Below are 19,679 nucleotides of genomic sequence, written 5' to 3'. Positions count from 1 at the left end.
CCCATGATTTCTTCTTTCTTGTTTATACTCTCATTTTGCTGAAGCATATCCTGTAGAAGCTTCCTAAGAAAGGATACATAGTAAGAATATTTTTGAAATGAATGTCTGGAAGTATATATTCTAAACTCTTACTTACAATTGATAATTTGGCTGTGCATAAAAATGCTAGGCTAGAAATCAGTTCCTCTCAGAAATTTAAAAGCATTGCCCATTGCTTACTAATTAGATTCCATTATTGTTAAGTCCAATGGCCTTCTGGTTTTTGATATTTTATATAAACTTTTTTTTTAAAGAATAGTCATATTTTCACTAAATTCTTCGTGTTCTAAGTTTTCATGATGAGGTATCCTGGGGTAGGCTATTTCCATCTGTTGTGCTGGGCACTCAGTGGGCCCTTTCAACTTGAAGACTCACGTTCTTCAGTTCTGGGAAATGCACTGGTACTCTTTCTTTTCTTTTTTTTTTATAACTACTTCTCCTCTGATGTTGCAGTTTTAGAAAAGAGATGAATTAAATGATGAAGCAACATCCCTGAGAAGTATTAGTGACTCAAGAATTTCTATATAGTTTGAACTTAGGATCAGGAAACAGACTAAAAGGGGTGCATGGAAGTGGGGTGGCATCAGGGAATTGTCTTGGAAGTTCAATTTGTATAGCAATCAGTGTTTTTACTCAGAATATAGGTTTATTTGGGGGTACCTGACAAAGTATATTATTTAGGTATAATACTCTCTGCTGCATGGATATAAAGAAAAAAAAAATCTCTAAAAACTGCTAAACAAGGAGTATGCAATCTAGTGCACCAGGGAGACATCAGCTTTTGTTAGAAGGTGGGATACTTCCCCCATTGCAAATAGTGAAGAGAGGATGGCTACAGATATATTTGCAAATTGGTGGCAGGAAGTAGAAAGTTCATGTTTGATGGCTTCTTTGAGGTTTATGAGTCAAGGTCATCAACAGAGTATATGGAGGGAAAAAGGGAGGATCAGAGATTAAGGAGAGTAGTGAAGGTATAAAATATTTGTTATAAATAATGGAGGAATAATCTAATTGTTAGAGAAATACAGTAAGACTGCTGGCCAACGTAAGTTTGGTGATGATGAATTTAAAGTGATACTAAATCTACTGGACTGTACAATTTTCTCTAGCTGCTTAAGTACAGAAAAAGAAAAGGTAAGAGTTTATGTTCATTACTAGGTAAATATACAAAGAATGATTGTAATATCAATGAAGTTAACGGACTACCAGTGACGGTAATTCAACAAGTGAATAGAATGCACTAAGCCATAAACCATAAAGCCTAAATAGCAATACAAACATATTTTGGTACAACCTTCATATTGAGCTTGGGAGGAAAAAAATATATATCTAGTCTTCAAAATGGTCAAATCCTCTAACTCCACCCCTAGAATTCCATCCTAAGGAAATTATCAGAGATGTGGACAAAGACTTTTTTCATAATGTTGCATAATGTTGTTAATCTGAACATTTTTTAGAAGAAAAACTATTTTTAAAAACCCCAAATGCCTAACATTCAGGTTAAGTAAATTATGGCACATTCAAACAATGGCTATGAAAATTTTGGCTTCCAAAAACGGTTCAATGATACGTTTTCATTTTATACGTGTCTTTATTTTTCTAGATTCTCGACAGTGAGAACATATTTCACCTGTAATTAAGAGAAAAAGACAAAACATTTTATCAGAAAATATTTTTAAACAGAAATACACAAGATTTTTTTGTTTGTTTCAAAGGAAAAAAAATCACAGAATCCTTCATTTCATCTTTCTCCATAAAAAGGCAGTTAAGTTTAAACACTTTCTAGGTTAAAGTCTGGGCAGCTAATAATATTTCCTTAGGACTGTTCTCCATAATCCCTTAATCTTGAATGAGTGATAGATTTATAAACCTAATCTCTAAAGGAAGAAAATCCAGTGTAGAAATGATATTCCCCGAATCACACTCCTAGTGACACTATTTGCCCTTCCATTCTTGGGTCTCATGCACTAGAGTTTTTTTTTTAAAAAAGTCTTTATGTTGATTAAATCTGAGAACCACTGATTAAGAGGCTGAGATTAGAGTTTAGGTCTAAGAGTAATTCTCCTTCAGTAAAATCAGCCTCTCCCGGGAATTTATTAGACTGGTATACACTTGGGCCCAATGCCAGACTTAACGGAATCAGAATCTCAGGGGTGAGTCAGGTGATTTTTATGCATCCTCAAGTTTAAGAAGCACATGTCTAGAGTAAATTAAGCAAAGAGGCTAACAGTACTCAACAGGAAGGAAGTGCACAGCCCCACCCCCCACCATATTCAATGTCTATTTTTTAAAGCATATACATTATTATAAAATATTCCAAAACCAAACTTGATTGGTTACTGGTAGGTGGTCAATTGAAGATGACAGGATCTCAAACCAAACCATTTCTTTCAAACTCTTTTCACTTTGGAGTCATGACTCAGCAAGCAAAACATCTGTATCATCTTTGGTGACTGGCTTACAGCGTGCTTTACATAGCTCCCTTGCAGATAGGGGGAGGTGAAGGGGATGGAGAGGAAAGGAGGGAGAGAGAGATGAACAGGTTAGACTCTATTTCTTCCAACCCCTCGCCTTCAACAGCTCAGTTTTTATCTTTTTGTGTTCACTTTCCTGTGGAATATACTTGAAAAAAAGCTCACCTCTAAAAAATATTTTGAAATTCTGTTTTCTACTACATATTCTCCCAATCCAATAAAGAGCCATAGCTGTCTTTTTTTGTTTTTCCCCATGAGATCAATGCTCCGTGTTAACTATCTATCACCACCACCTGGCTGTCAGAAAGAACTCACAAATGGATAACCAGGCAGGTGGTCCTGCTTACAGGTATCCCTTCTCCAACTACTATCATAAGGGATGAATAAACTAATAATGCTGCAGGTCGCTGTGTTGGATGTTAGGCAAAGCATATTACATAAATCAGCTTATAAACTGAAATAGACACTACGCTATCTAAGAAGCTAACTATAGCTATAAGTATAAAATAAAAATAACAATATTTTAAAAAAGTAGAATAGCTCTTGAACCAATTAAGAGAAATCCTTCAAAGTAGTCACCTTAGGAGACAACTCATTCCAATTTTGTATGCTCCTACTCAAAACATTTCCAGAACATCTTTGGAACTCCAAACCTACCAAAACTGTGAGACGTAATCAATTCTTGTTTTAAGTCACTAAGTTTTGGGGTATTTGTTATACAGTAATACTTATATATGATTTGGGGGATATTTAAAAGGAAATGATTAGTCTTACAGAAAAACTAGTTATCTAGAACCTTCAGAGAATAGGTTGGTCTGAATAACAAACTTTGGCTGTATCCTTAAATCAACAGAATACAACATCCTTCAAATAACAAGAAAACAACATTTTGGAAGAGAAGCAACTCCTGGATGAATGAGATCAGCAGTAGCTCCCCAACTCTCCCATCTTGAGTTTTTGCTTTTATCCTTGGGGTCATACTGACTTTAAGAATATTCTGATCCCCCTTTTTTTCCTTTACCTGAACATAAGTAAATATAAGGCTGTATTTTCTTTCTTAAAATAATTATACAAGAAAAGAAAGGAAGTACAAAAGTATAAAAACAGATTAAAAAGTTAAATATAGATTTTAGGATCCTAAGATAAACTTAAGTATAAACTTTGGATCCTAAAATAACTAAATCTAGCCAGAAGTTGGCTGGCCTGCTTTCTTTTTTTCTCCACCCAGTTACCAATTCATTGTCCTTGACCACAAGACCTCACACAAGAAGCCAAAAACACAGCAGACATTTTGGAGCTTACTGTCTCATCTTCCTGTAGAAGATAAAAGACTATCTTATTAAACCAAGAATTCCAGAGAAGAGAAGTTTTCTTTAGGTATCAAAATTTATTTTTTAAAAACTTCAGGTATTTTGGTAAAAACTCTTTCAAAATGTACACTTTTACTTACACACTTTTGTTTTATATATAGTATATAGGCCATTAACTTAAACTTTTTCTTGATGACTCACTGTTAACAGTAATATACTAGGCTAAAACACAGTTTTGTTCTCAGTGTCTATTAAGGACTTACATACCAAATCACCAAACCCCTAAGAATGTGTGTTAACAGTAAATCTGATTCACTTTTGCCATTTTTACTCAATATAGTACTGGAAGTCGTAGCCAGAGCAATTAGGCAAGAAAAAGACAGAAAAGGCATCCGCATCTCTATTGGCAGATTACATGGTCTTACATGTTGAAAACCCTGAAGATCCCTCCCCTCAACTGTTAGAATTAATAAATCAATCCAGCAAAGTTGTAGGACACAAAATCAACATATAAAAATGAGTTGTGTTTCTAGACAATAATAAACAATCTGAAAAGGAAATTAAGAAAATAATTCCATTTACAACACCACCAAGAAGAATAAAATACTGAGGAATAAACTTAAACAAGAAGTAAAAGTCTTGTACACTGAAAACAATACAATGTTACTGGAAGAAATTAAAGAAGACACAAATAAAGGGAAAGATATCCTGTATTCATGGGATGAAAGATTTAATATTGTTAAGATGTCAATACCTGCAATGTGTGACAACCTGGATGGACATTATGTTAAGTGAAATAAGCAAATCACAGAATGACAAATATTGCCTGATTCCACTTATATGAGGAATCTAAAATGGTTAAATTCATGAATCAAATAGTGGCATAATGGTTGACTGAGGGAGGGGGAAATGAGTTGTTATTCAATGGGTATAAAGCTTCAGCCAAGAAAGATGAATAAGCTCTAAAGATCTGCTGTAAATATATGTGTGTGTGTGTGTATGTGTGTGTGTATAAAACAACAATTTAAGAGGGTAGATTACATGTTAAGTATTCTTTCTACAATAAAAAGATGTCAATTACCCAAAGCAATCTACAGATTCAATGAAATCCCTTTAAAAATCCTAATGACATTTTTTGCAGAAATAGAAAAATCCACCCTAAAATTCATGGAATCTCAAGGGATACTGAATAGCCAAAAAAATTTTGAAAAAGCAGAACAAGGTTGAAGGACTCACACTTCAACCTTGCTATACACACACACACACACACACACACACACACACACACACACACACACACATATATACAGCTTGCAGTAATCAGAAGAATGTGGTACTAGAATAAAGACAGACATATAGACCAGAATAGAAATAGAAACCTAGAAATAAATCCTGGCATATCTGGTCAAATTATATTCGACAAGATGCCAACACTACTCAGTGGGGAAAGGAGGGTCTTCAACAAATGGTGTTAGGAAAACTGGATATCCACATGTAAATGAATTAGGCTGGGTCCCTACATTATATATCATACAAAAATTAACTCAAAATAGATCACGACCTAACCATAAGAGAGAAAACTACAAAAAAAAAAAAAACAAAAAAAAACTTAGAAGAGTACATAGGGGAAAAGCTTTGACAATGAATTTGGCAATAATTTCTTGGATATGACACTAAAAGCACAGGCAACAAAAGAAAAAACAGGTAAACTGGACCTCATCAAAATTAAAAATCTTTTGTGCATCAAAGGATACTATTAACAGAGTGAAAAGGCAACCCATGGAATGGGAGAATATATTTTCAAATCATAATGTCTGATAAGGGACTTTTATCCTGAATATATAAAGAACTTTTAAAATTCAATAATAGACAGATAACCCCCCCAAAAATGGGCAAAGGATTTCAACAGACATTTCTCCAAAGAAGATATAAAAATGGCCAATAAGCACATGAAAAGATACTCAACATCACTAGTCGTTAGAGAAATGCAAATCAAAACCACAATTAGATACCATTTTACACTCATTAGGATGACTATTTTTAAAAAATAAAATAGAAAATAAGTGCTGGCAAAGATGTGGGAAAACTGGAATGCTTTACATTGCTGGTGGGAATGTAAAAGGTCCAGTTACTGTGGAAAACAGTATGGCAATTTCTCAAAGAATTAAACAGAATTACCATATGATCTAGCAATTCAATTTCTGGGTATATATCCAAAGGAAATGAAAACAGGGACTTATATTTGTACTTCCAAGTTCACAGAAGCATTATTCACAACAGCCAAAAGATGGAAGCAACCCAAGTGTCCACTGATGGATGAATGGATAAACCGAATGTGGTATATACATACAATTAAAATTATTCAGCCTTAAAAAGGAAGGAAATTCCAAGATAAACAAGAAGGTCCTACTGTATAGCACAGGGAACAATATTCAGTAGCTTATAATAACCTATAATATAAAAGAATATGAAAAAAGTATATATACATGTATAACTGAATCACTATGCTGTACACCAGAAATTAATACAACACTGTAAATCAACTATACTTCAATTAAAAAATAAAGGAAATTTGGATACAAGCTACCACATGGATGAACCTTGAAGACATTATGGTAAGTGAAATAAACCAGTCACAAAGAGACAAATATTGTATGATATGACTTCTATGAAATACCTAGAGTAGTCAAATTCATGGAGGAAAAAAGTAGAATGGTGGTTGCCAGGGCTTGGGGAAGAGGAAATGAGGAGTTATTGTTTAATGAGTATGCAGTTTCAGTTTGAGAGATGAAAAAGTTCTAGAGACAAATGGTGGTGATAGCTGGACAACAATGTGAATGTACTTAATGACACTGAACCGTATACTTAAAAATGATTAAAATGGTAAATTTTATGTTATATATGTTTTACCACAGCTTAAAAATAGCTCAGCAGTAGTGTGCATGCTTAGCCTGCACAAGGTTCTGGGTTCAATCCCCAGTACCCTCATTTAAAAAAAAAGGTAAACGTGATACAAGAGAGGTTCTGCTGTAAGTTATAATTTTTCATTAGAATGCATCCACATTCTACCTTCACCACCTAAAGTCACTGTCAGAGCAATGTTTTTACCTGACCACTCAAAATAATATGCTCATTTTGCACGACAGACTCATTTGACAGGAACTACAATATCACATGCCAATGTTTGAGTGGGTGTTTTCTGGGTAACCTCAACACTGATCAACTGGACTATTCTATAGAGACTGCCCTTACCCTGACAAGCAGTGAATGAGCCATCTCAGTCAAGTGACTTTTAATAGGGTGCTCAGTCATTGTGTATGAGTAATAGAAGAAAAGGGTGAGTTATTGTCCTAAATTTGCAGAGAGAAGAATAGAACACATAGCCTTCCTATGAACTAGGGTTGCCAGATTTAGCAAATAAAAATACAGGACACCCTGTTGTTTATCTAAAATTCAAATTAACTTGGTATCCTGTACCTGTATTTTATCTAGCAACATTCTGAAGTGTTGGAAGTGAAGAGAAAAATCAAACAGTCCAGAGTGTTTTAGGGTTACAGAAGTCTTAACAGGGAGCCTAGACAGAGAAAAGTAGAGAAGCCCATTAATGCATTAGCTAACCAAAAAAAAAAAGAAAGAAAGAAAGAAGAGAAAGAAAGAGAGAAAGAGAAAGAAAAAGAAAGAAAGAAAGAAAGAAAGAAAGAAAGAAAGAAAGAAAGAAAGAAAGAAAGAAAGAAAGAAAGAAAGAAAGAGGAAGGAAGGAAGGAAGGAAGGAAGGAAGGAAGGAAGGAAGGAAGGAAGGAAGGAAGGAAGGAAGGAAGGGAAAAGTATTGGTCTCCAGACACCATACCCATGCTTAATCCAGCTCAAGAGACCATCCCTGCTTTGGGTTTCTGTGATCCAAGACTTACTTTATAAAGTTATAAAGATAAGTCAGAGAATGGGAGAAAGAAAAAGTAAAGAGGGATAAATCAAAGCTAGAAATAGATGAGAACATACCCAGTCTCGGTTTAGGCAGGCTTGGCCTCAAAAAGGGATCTTAAACACTTAACATAAAAATCAGAGGAAATCAGATTTTGACCTGGCTCAAAGCAGAATAGAAACAATAGTGGTTGATACCCTACAGCCATACAGTAGGAGGGGCACAGGTAGCAGAATAAGGGGGGATAATGGTGGGATCTCTCTTCCCCTAACTATACCACTGCTTAATTTCCAAGGAGCCTCCTAAGGCTCTCCAGTCACTATTTTTACCTACTAACACTGTGAGCCCCAGTTACAATAATGCCACTAGTCGTCAGGCAATTACCTCTTAGTTTATAAACTCCATAGATTTTCAGCCATTGTTTTATAATCCAGCAATACATCTACTTCCCCACAGAACCTGGGCTAAAACTGAGGTCTCTGAACCCCGTCTTAGCTTCAGGAAACTGAATCTAAACAGTTCACCCTCCTATGAAACAACGATAACAGGTTTCAGGCTCTCTGTTCTTTGAGAATTCCATCTTTAAAAGGCCTGTGTTCTTGTTTATTACTGACACTACTCACATAGTGGTAATCCCTGCCTGATTCTGGCCTGACCATACTACAGGAGTATTTAGGAATCTATGATATTTCTCTAACTGGGCCAGCCTAGAACGTCTACTCCTCCAATGGGGTGAGGGGTGTGGAGGGTGCGGCCAGGGGAAGGTATCAGGAGCTAAAGGGTAAAATAACTGAGAGTCTTCATTCCTCCAATCTGTCCTGAAGCCCCAGGTGACCAGCTACACTGAGTCTAGTTTAGAGGCTATAGCCAGCCTCCAGAATTCTTCCCTAGGGGGAGCAGTTAGTCTCTAGGGCCAGAGGAGCGGGGACGGGGTGCACCTGGGCAAAGCTCTTTCAAGATTATCTGGGCAGCCTCTGAGGCACTAACCAATAAAAATTTCTGCAGCCCTGGTCCTGACTTCTTACTGTAAAGAGAACAAAAAGGGGAAACAGCTCAGGCATAGAAGCTTCTATGTAAATAAAAGTAGATGCATGAATTGAAAAACTGAATATACTCAGTTCTGTGCTCCCAATATGAGCACAAGTAATCCCCCCAGATGCCCTTCCTTTTGTCCTCCCTTCATGTAACTAGTGACATTTTCCCCATTAAAGCCCTCTGCCTCACAGCCTCTGCATTGGGCTCATTCATTCACCCACCCATCAAATAATCTGAGTGCTACCATGTGCCAGGCACCGTGCTGGGCGCTGAACATACAAATGAATACTGTATGGTCCATGCCTCCAGGGCAGTCCCTGGTGTCCTCACGGCCAGCCTGGCAATCCCAAGCCAGCCCTGGGTAACGGGATCACCGTGCTCTTCACAGCAGGTAAGCGCGGTGGCAGGGGACTGGGAAAGTGGTAGGTAAAACGTTTCCCCAAAGTAAAACTGGGTATGAGAGAGGTATCCCAGCCAGGCTGAGGCAGATACCAACTTAGGATCTAGGGGCCAAAGGGGCGGAGGGCACAAAGGACGCGGCTGTACGAAAGACACTAACCCCCGCCCGCACCCCGCAGTCGCTCGGCTGGGTGCTGGGCGGCCGCGTCCAGAGATGTGGGAACGATGATTACTGAGCGCGAGTCAGCTGAGGGGGGTGTCTCCGAAGGGACAGTTTGAGGAGACCGTTGGGGTGGACCTGGGGTGACACCCAAAAGGATGATTGGTCCTGGGTGTTTGAGGGTTCAGTAGGCGGCGGAGTGAAGGCTTAGGACAAGGCATGACGATGAGTCTGCTCCAGAGGGTCGGAGAGAACAGAAGGGTGGGCTGAGGGGACGAGGGGAAGGGCTGAGGAGAAGGGTGGGGGCGCTAAGGGCTGGATAGATGGGCAGACTGAGGGCCTTTCTCCTAAAGGATCATTTGGAACGTGAGGGCAGTGGGTCTCCGGGACCCCGCCAGCCCTCGAAGAGGCGTCTTACCTTGTTTCTCGCCTCAGCGTGGTCGGCGGCGTAGTCTCGCGCCCTCCAGGGGTCGCGTTGCAGCGGATAAGCAGGCGTCTCCCTTCTCTCCAGACAACTTGGTAACGCCCGGCCCCCCTGCAGCTTTTAGCGCCGATGGTTCAATCTGGGAGTGCCCTCCGGCAGCCCCTCAGCACCGCCCGCGGTTGGGTCTGCTGGGCCAGCGGGTGCTCGCCCACCTCCCCGGCTCCCGCTGCGGTGGGCGCAGCGAGTCACGCGCAGTGCTTTCCCGCGAGCGAAGCGGCAACGCTTCGGCCGTGGCCCCGCCTTCTGCGGCCGGCGCCCCGCCCCTTCGGGGTGGTACGAGGCGAAGCTGAGGTCGTGTGTGCTGGAACCAAGACAACCCGCTGGCGCAAGCTTCCTGGACCGGTGGAAGGAAGGTGCTTTTGCGAACCCACCTTCGCCTAAAGTAGCGAGTCTCTGCCTAGCACCCCAGTAGAACCTCTAGAGAAAAACAAACAAAACTAAAGCCTGACTAATGGAACCAGAATCCCTGGGGTGGGGTGGAGAAGCGGTTGGGTGGTGCCCAGGATTTGGTATCTTTAAAAGCACTCCAGGCATAGCCAGGGTTATAAAGCCTGGTAAAACCTAGAACGGACGAAGACGCTCTCTTTTGGCCAAAAATTTAGTCAGGCTTTTCTGAGTCTGCTCCTCAACCAGGCTCAGCCTTGGGCTTCCCTCTCTGTCCTTTTAGAATCCAGTTTGAGCAAGGATCCTTCTAAATCAGTTTATTGAAAATTCTCGACACTTAGATCTGACCACCCTTGGTATTTTATCACCTTGGCTTGCCTTCAGCAAGAATTCTCTTGAGTCAGTCTACCAAGAATCCCCCTTACCCCTGATGTTTCTTCTTAGTAATTGCTATAATGATGTCTCTCCAAAATTCTTAGGCTGAAATCCTAACCCCCCAAAGATGATGGTATTAGTAGGTGGGGCCTTTGGGAGGTGATTAGGTCCTGAGGGTGGAGCTCACATGATTAAGATCAGCAGTTTTATAGGAAAGACCTCACAGCTCCCAAGCCCAATCCTACAGGTGAGAAAGTCTGTGACAAGAGAGAACTTAGCGAACATTCTGGCACCTTCCTCTCAGACAGCCTCCAGACTGTGGTGTTTCATTACAGCAGCTGAAAACAGACCAAGGCTGTAATTTTCCACCAACTGACCCCTACCTGTGGCTCCTTGGCTATGAATTGCCACTTGTCTTTGTTGGGGTCTGAGTTGAGCTCAATCTCTCCCCCACTGCAAGACCCCATTGCAGTGGTCCCTATATTTACTGCCATGGTCCCTCCCTTAAATAAAGTCTGTCTTACCATCTTTAACAAGTGTCATGAATAATTTTTTTGGTAACAGAACTCATGTGCTTCCTGCTCCTAGGCAGGGTATATGTGGGACACTGAGGATTCTGTTGTCTTTCTATCCAAAAAAGACTGGGGCAGGGGGGCAGGTGGTCATTCAACAGATAGTTATTAGAACCCCCACTGGGTTCCATTCTTTGTGAAAGAGTTAGAGGCTGAGACCCTGTGCTCTAGGCTCACAGGGTTGTTGGGTCACAGTCAAGGAAGCAGATACATGTCATACTGTATAACACATCCTGAGGCTTCACAGAGGTTGTTGTGAGCTGAGCTTTGAAAAACGAGTGGGAGATAAAGGGTGTGGGGGAATCAGCATGTGCAAAACAACAGAGAGACAAAATAACTGATCTGATTGAGACATGGTATGCAATGGAGAGAGGACAGCAGAGATGTCCGGGGTGTGATGATGAAGGGCCTTCCATGACATACTAAGGAGTTGGGACTCATCTGGTGAGCAGTGGAGAGATGCTTTATGTGGAGACAGGTATGGTATATCAAATATGAATTTTAGAAATAGAATTCTGGGAGCAAAGTGGATAGGGCTAGGACTGGCCAGGGAGACAAATGAAACACTGCATGTTTGTGCAGTTAAATGGTCCAGGGTGGGGACCTAACCTAAATTAGGCCAACTGGAATCCTTTCCCTGAGAATTTGGAATTGGGGGAGAGAGAACTATACCCTTACTCATTTCCGTTATAAGCCTAGTGACTTATAATGGAAATTTGAGAGTGGTGAATGACCATCTTTCACTTGGCAAATGGTCTGAGTAGCAGAGAAAACCAATTTGCTAGAAGCATCAATACGTTGCATGGAAAGGACTCAAATCTAGACACAGAGACTACTCTCCAAGTTCTTGGGGCCTTCCAGCAGCTGGTTGCATTTCTTACTGAGGCCCAGCTTGATTTTTGCCCTGAGTTGATGACTCTTTCATCCATTCATATAGTCTCATTTTTGGCTATAGTGTGGGTTACTTCCTGTTATTTGCATTAAAGGATAATTTTCAAAAAGGAAAAATCATGAATTCTATACAAATATAAAATAAATCCATATTAAACTCACTAATTAATGAAAGAGCCAGTAAGACACTAAGATCAGTTCAAATGAATATTTGACTTTTAGAGATGTAAATTCTCTACCAGACAAAATTAATTTGCATCACCAGTAACAGGAATCATTTGCATTGTTATGGGCAGAAATATCTTGCATTATTATCCGTATTTGAGCAGATCTGAACTTTAGAAATCTCATTCTAGTAGGAGTGTGGATATTGAATTAGAGGAAGGTAAAGAGACCAGTAAGGAGACTGTAGTAATTATGATGAGAAATGAGAGGGTCTGAATTAGGGCAGTGGCTGAGGAGTTATACAAGAGGAGACAGATTCAGGAGAGGTTTTGGGTATAGAACTTATAGGACTTAATGATTAATTTCATGTGTCATTGGGGGTGGGGGTAAAATAGATTGAACAGTCTAGGATGACACCCAAGGATCCTTCAAATCCTGAGTCTTCTACAAACTCTTTGAATATATCTTAGAAGATTTGGGGCTAGAATTTCAGGGAAATGTTGGGGCTAAGACAATACTCCCTTGTTTCTCTGTTTCTGGCAGTGATAAAGAAGGTTATTTCCCCTACAAGTTCTTAAAGAAAAAGATGCAGGGTGAGCCAGATGGTCCTGTGACCTCTCCCTGTCCCTGAGAAGTTGTAGATGAGGAACAAGTATAAACCCGGCCTATGGAAGTTGGAATCACCTCCGTGTTTTTGCTATTGGCAGCTATTCCATCTAGCTCAAGTAAAAAGATGTTATCACTGAACCCAACTTCAGAAAGCCCCTCACAGGGCACTCTCCTGGAATCAAACAGTGTCTTGTCTGTTTCTCTTTGGACATCTGCTTTATTCTTCTTTCTATGTACTAGATACCTTGGCCCACTTATCTCCATACTTATAGCAAGCCATGGCTACTTTAAAATGGAGGACCCTCTTCCTGAAACTATATGACCTTTTAGCAACCATTCTCATCACTGACTTAGTTTCTTGGAATTCTAATTCCCAGAGAGAGAAGATATATTGGGATTATATATCCACTCTTGGCCAGTTGTGGCTAGGAGTAGTGGAGTCAATTGGCATAAACATGACCACCTGGACACACTCCATCATCAGGAGCTATGTGGGAAGAGTCAGTAATCTATAGATTTAGCACCATTGAGTAAATCAATGGGCTCATTTGATAAACCAGTGCCTGCATCTTCTGTAACCAATCCACAAAGTCCTTTGGTTTTATCTTTAAAATATATTCTCTATCTGTGTCTTTCTTCACTGCTTCCACCCTAGTCTAACCTACTGCAAGAGACTACTTCATGAATTTTCTGGTCATTTTTAGGTAGCAAGGTAGCAACTTACTTGTTCCTGTAAGTTTGGCTTGAGTAATTAAGATTTCTGGACTAATGAAATTATATTTTAAAGTTCAAGTTGTAACATTAAAGTGTTCCCATCTCTCAGCATGGCCCTATCGCAGGTGGCCGTGTTCAGTGGGGCTTAGTCGATGTCTATCTTTTCCTACTTATCTCTTCTCCACGACCCACTTTGCTAATCCTCTTTCTCCAGGGTTTGAACAGGGTGGAGAGTGAAGAGATGAAGACGGTTCTTACTTGACTAATTCTGTCACAAACTAGTTTTACTTGTTTGGCAGGTATCTAAAGCTGACTCTCTTTTTTAGAGATTCCTTCCCTGTCAGTGGAGATATATTTCCTATACCTAATTACTTTAATGTGGGTGAATTCAGCTCCTCTAGTTGATCACTTACAACTCCTTTAGAAATCTCTAGGCATTTAAAACATCAACTTTATTGAAGTATAACTTACATACAATAAAATGCACAGATTTTAAGTGTACAGTTTGATGAATTTTGACAAGTATACACCTGTGTAACCAAAATCAAGATATAGAAAATCTACCTCATGCCCCTAGATGGGCAATCAATCCCACACTCAGGCAACCTTCTGTCTACTCAGAAATCTCTAGGCATTTGACAGCATATCTCTTGCTTCCTTCTGCTGAAGTCTCCTCAACCTTTCAGATGGTCTCTCAAGATAAAGAAACCCTTACTAGGTTTCTCACATGGCCCATATCTGATCTATGGGGAGAATCCACAAATCCCTTGTTCTGAAAAACAATGCCAATCTCATCACAACTACCTTTTCTTGCTCTGCCATAGAACAGATAGCTAATTGTTCTCTTGCTTTTTAGATTTTCCAGGCATAAGTCAGATATGAGGTCTTTGTATCCCCCAAACACATTAGTCATACCAATCTCTCCAAGTAATTTCCTTATAACCCTTTCAACTTGAACTAAACTGTGGGTGGGACTCAAAGCCCACTGGCAATTACTGCCAAAGATCCCTTTCCAGTAAGTTGGGAATTTGAAATTTGCACCTCCTGGGGAGTGATGGAAATGTTAGCTATCTTGATTGTGGTGGTGGTTTAATTGGTGTATATTTCTATCAAAATTCATCAAATTGTACATCTGAAGTATGTATAGTTTACTGTATAGGAATCATACCACAATAAAGGTGTTTTAAAAAATCCCTTTCCAGTGTCTGAATTTCTGGCCCCTTTTTCAAGGTGGATGAGGCAACTAAGAGTTACAACTTGTTTTTCACACCCCTCTTTTTGCATGGTTCTTACATGATTATCTAACACCTCACTTTGGGATGTGACATCTGCTGTCTTGGATCCTCAGCAGAGACTGAGACTCAACTCTCCCAAGACGGATGTGAACGACCCGGGAGGATGCTAATTTTTCAGGAGCTTTGGGGAATATTATTGGTTCAAACTGTATTTTTACAAATGCTCTAGGTGAGAGACTATGAGTGACCACGTTTCATAAAAAGAGGCCCATAAAGTATAATTGGAAAGTAGATCCCGAAGGATAAGAGTCATTTTGAAAGGACAAGAGGCAAGTTTAGGAAAAATAAGAGGTACTTAAGTGGAAATTCAATGTGTATTTGTACTGGGCCAAATAAAATTATATTGAAATGAAAAATAAACTGATGGAACTTTTTTTTTTTAAAAAAAGGTAGTAGTAGATTTCATTTGTTTACTCACTAATTGAAAAACATTAATAATCCAAGTGCTAATATTCTTCCTGGTTATAGAAATACAACTATGAAACAAAATTCTTGTCCTCAAGAAGATCATCATGGCCTAGCAAAGAAGAAAGCCACAATAAAATAAACATGTGAGGGATAATACACTCAAATTCTGGGAACCAAAAATAAGAGAATATATAAGGTGCTCTAGTGCAAAGAAGAGGCACACAACTCAGAATAGGAAACTGGGTGTCAGTGAAGGCTCCCAGAGGAAGTGACCAAAGCCTCTGAAAGTAAAGATCAGATAGACATTAGCTACTCAAAGGAAAGAATATATTCTAAGAGGAGAGAACAAAAAGAGCCAAGATGCAGTGGCTTCCGAAGATAATGGAACCTTCAGGGAACTGCAAATAATTTGGTAAGGCAGAAATGAGGGTGTGTGAGGAAGTGGCAATGAAGCCAGAGAGGTAGGCAGCACCAAGGGAGGAAAGCTATGATGAGTCACTAAAGGATTTTAAACTGGCAAATGACATGATCTAGTTTGTATTTTTGAAAGATCATTCTCTGTGGTACGGATAATGGGTTGGGAAGAAGCAGAATCAGAGGGAGGGAGCCCTGGGAGGAGGATGTTGACATAATCTAGGCAAGAAACCCTGAAATCAATGGGATGGGGAAACAATAAGAAGAGAAAGCCTTGAAGACATTTCTAAGACAGAGTATAGGGAACTTGGTAACAGAATGATTGGATTAGAGGAATAGAAGGGAGCTGTCCAGAAGAACTTCGAGATTTTTGGTTTGAGCTACTGAGTAGTGGTGCTATTCAGGGAAACAAGAAAAACAGAGAAGCAGACTTTAATATTCTTTCATTTCATTTCATTTGTTCATTTATTCAACAGACACTTATTAAAGGCCCATTATCTGCTGTGAATAGACAAGTAAATCAATGATTATACCGCCCTATGATAGGTGTCAGTGACAGAAATATACACAAGGGAGCAACTGAATAAATAGGATAGGTACGTAAATCACACTGAGGAATTAGGTGAGCTTCTAGAGGACACAATGCCCATTTTGAGCTTTTTTTTTTTTTATTATTGAGGTGAAATTCTCATAAAACATTCTCATAACCATTTTAAAGTATACAATTCAGTGGCATTTAGTACATTCACAATGTATCTAGTTCTGGGTTTTGAACAGTGACTAGGAGTTTGCTAGATGAATAAGGGGGTGAGAGAAAGCATTTTAGGATATGAGAACAGCATGTTTGATGACATGAAGACCAGAAATAGCATAATTGGAGTGAATGCAGATGGGGAAGCAGTAGAAGAGAAAGCAAGGGAAGGCCCAATAGTAAAACGTCCGAATTTTAACTTGATCCAGAAGGCATGCAAAGTTCTTCAGCTGGGGCTTGACATGATCAAGTTTGCTCTTCAGAAAGATTTCTCTGGAAGTAGTCCTGGTGATACTTCACATAGGGGGAAACCAGGAAGATGAGTGGGGAGATTTTATGCAGCAATCCAGGTGAGAGATGATCAAAGTCTGAACAAGGGCAATGGGAGGAATAATGGAGGGAACTGAAACAAGACATAATGAAGATGCTGAATTTACAATGCTTCATGACTTATTAGACATCAGACTATAGGAAGAGTATAGGATGATTCCTATCATTCTGCCTTGGGTGACTGGGATGATGGCAGTTAACATCCTGGGGTGAAATTTTTGGGGAAAATGTTTAATACAGGTTGGTGAGTTTCCCGAGATTCAGCCAAGTGAAGGGTCATAGAGTCAGTTTAATAAATGGATCTGGATTTTAGAAGTGAGATCTAGGATAGAGAGAGAGTTGAGAATCTTCTTTCCATTGGCAAATAAAGTCATGAGTTTAGGAGAAGTCACTCAGGAAAAGTGTACAGAGAAAGATGTGCAGAGAACCTAGGGCTGAGCTTTGGGAACTAATATTTAAGGTGTGCAAAGAGGATAGAGCTATATGGTTAAAAAGAATCATACTGAGGCCAAAATAGAGTTTAGCAGCAAGGGGAAGAAAAGAGGAATGGAACTGAAAAAGCAGAGAAGGCGGGGAGGGAAATATTGGTCTTATTTGAAAGGGAGTGGGTGCTGGGAGTCTACAGGCCAATGATATTGCTTGGATTAAGTTGTTATCACACTGGGGCCCCAACAGACCATACAAATCTCTCCACTCCAAAATAAGCAATTTATTACTTCTCTATAATCTTCTTAGAAACAATTTCCCAAGTACGTACAATTTCTTCTCAGAATAATTTTGTGGAATGAAGACAAATATTCACCAATATTGACTTATGTCCCTCAAAAAAAGATTTTTAAAAATTCCCTACAGTCTCCCTCTCCCAGTGCTGAGACCTGAAAAAGTGTCAGTTCTCGGGTCACAGAGGTCAAAGAAAGGAGAAGGTGGCCAAGTCTAGAGCTGTCCTATCAAGGCAGGGACCATCTCCATTCTTTTCCTGGTCCAGAAACTCTCCTTTAGCTTCTTTTGACTGACTTTTCACAGCTGCTGCCTCTTTTTGCTACCCAGGCTGGCTAAAGACTCACCCTGAATTCCTCAAACCTGAGAAGGGGGCCTGGATGAATATGTTTGTGTGGGGCACTGGCAAAGTTTATGGTTGCTCCAGGTATAAGAAACAGGGCCCAAACTCAGATTCTTAGGTCCTATTTTCTTTTCCCTTCCTCACATTCCCCCTCTTCACCCATTACTTCCACATATGTTTCTATGAATTAAAACTTGGAAGGGTTGGTAGAAGGGAGGCCTGACATCGCTTTTTCTTGAAGTGCTGTAACTCTGACAGATATCTAGGGGCTCTTTCTTTACCTTTTCCTTGCCTTACCTGGGCACAGCCTTCTAGGGAATGAAGAAACTGAGCTCCGGGAGTGAGAGTGGAGGGCAGGTTTATGCTAGTTTTCCAGGGACTCTAGTCCCTTCATAATTCATACCTGTTGCATGAATACAAGGGAAGAGCAATGACTGACTCCCTTTGGGGTTTCGCCATATGCCTCTACTTTTTAAAAGGAAAGCTGTTTTTCTTGGGAAATTTGGCCTTCAATGTCTTGCCAGAAGTGATGAGGGCCCCAAAGCCCTGTTTATGGGAAAATGCATAGGCAGAACGTCGAGAGCCTGCATGTTTCAGTCTGGTCCGGATTCGGGGTGGCAGTGGATGGCTCATGCAATGATGAATTCTGTCAATAACCTATAGCCAGAGCATGGGGGACAGGGGTTTTATCCACAAAGGCAAAAGCAAAGAAGGTCATGAATTATATCTGGGTAGATTCCCTGTTTTACTCACCTTGTCCACACGGACAGGCCAGAACAATGGTTTGAGAAAGTGGTACCCAATCACAGGCAGCATACAGAGGACCATGCTGAGGACAACACTCAGCCACACTTGTGGCCAGTCCAGAGTGTTCCTGGCCACACCTGTAAACAAGGAGTCAGAAGGGGAAAGGCAGAGCCAGAGCCTAGAGGAAGGAGGCTGTTAGCCAGAACTTAGATACCTCTTCAGTCCAAAGAAAGAAGTTACTGATTTGGAGTCAGTTTAGTCTTCGGAGAAATAACGCAAAGGCAAAAGAATTGCAGTGAGGTCCTTGGTGCAGCCAAAGTCATTGTGAATTCACGTGCCTTTGTCTCCCTCTAAAGGCCAGGCAGGGCAGGAGAGGTGGGGGTAGGTTATAGGAATCCTAGAGTACTGGCCTGGACACAAAAAGGGATAGAGCGTTTTGGAGGGGGAAAATGAGTGCTTTGACAAGAGGCAGGAGCCAACGACATCCACACATCTACTCTCTCTGTATTTTGTCCTCATCAGAATGGAGATGAGAGAGAGGGGAGTTAACATTGGAGATAAGAAGGCAATATGCCACATTAGAAAGGACATTGGATTAGGAACCAAGAGACCTACATTTGAGTTACTTAATTTTTAAAACCTCCAGTCTCTAAAATGGTGATAATAACTCTTGCTCTGTCTACCTCATAGGATTCTTGTAAAGACCAAAATAGTTAAGACTTGAAAATATCTTAGAGACTCTAATAAGGTAAAATATTTCCCCTAGCTAGATTTTGAGTCCTTTTAGGGCTGAGACCATGTCTTACTCACATCTATAGCCACAGAGCCTAATACATAGCTGCTCAGTAAACATTTATTAAACAGATATACTTGGATCACACTCCCACCCCAACCCCCTTGCCACACACTGGGCAGAGTCTTACCTAGGAGTTGGAAGACGTTGGGGAACATTAGGCACAAGCCATCACTGTACAGGAAGAATAAGATGCAAAAGTAGAAACCCAGGCTACCCCAGGTGAAGATGTGGCTTATCATTGTCCAGTAGGTTGTCTCCAGGGCAATCTGAAAAGCACCCTCTTATGTGCAATAGTCTATAACCTGGGACTATCCACCACCTTCCCTCTCCAATTTTGTAAAGGAGGAT

General features: G+C 40.2%; 2 protein-coding genes across 38 annotated transcripts in view; both read right to left on the bottom strand.

The window, feature by feature from the left end:
• RUSC2 (RUN and SH3 domain containing 2) overlaps positions 1 to 10,066 on the bottom strand; it is a 51,504-nt gene extending 41,438 nt beyond the window's left edge. The window contains exon 1 of the mRNA XM_010952830.2: positions 9,755 to 10,066. The gene's annotated coding sequence lies outside the window, so the exon portion shown is untranslated. The remainder of the gene's footprint in view (positions 1 to 9,754) is intronic.
• A 6,012-nt stretch (positions 10,067 to 16,078) lies between these two features.
• Positions 16,079 to 19,679, bottom strand: part of LOC105067319 (phospholipid-transporting ATPase FetA-like) — a 75,321-nt gene continuing 71,720 nt past the window's right edge. For 26 of the 37 annotated variants that reach the window (XM_074361774.1, XM_074361780.1, XM_074361777.1 and 23 more), the window contains 3 exons: positions 19,459 to 19,597; positions 18,542 to 18,672; positions 17,423 to 18,445 (listed from right to left, as the gene is read on the bottom strand). In XM_074361774.1, the coding sequence (XP_074217875.1) occupies positions 18,254 to 18,445; positions 18,542 to 18,672; positions 19,459 to 19,597 (462 nt within the window). In that variant the 3' untranslated portion in view covers positions 17,423 to 18,253. Of the gene's footprint in view, positions 16,802 to 17,422; positions 18,446 to 18,539; positions 18,946 to 19,406; positions 19,598 to 19,679 lie in introns of those variants that run through there. The other 11 variants (XR_012506418.1, XR_012506416.1, XR_012506420.1 and 8 more) reach the window with 8 other exon arrangements.

Source organism: Camelus bactrianus, chromosome 4 (genome assembly GCF_048773025.1).
Source record: "Camelus bactrianus isolate YW-2024 breed Bactrian camel chromosome 4, ASM4877302v1, whole genome shotgun sequence".
Classification (NCBI taxonomy): Eukaryota; Metazoa; Chordata; class Mammalia; order Artiodactyla; family Camelidae; genus Camelus; species Camelus bactrianus.
Note: the sequence above shows the minus strand (reverse complement) of the source record. Positions and strands in the feature narration are given on the sequence as shown.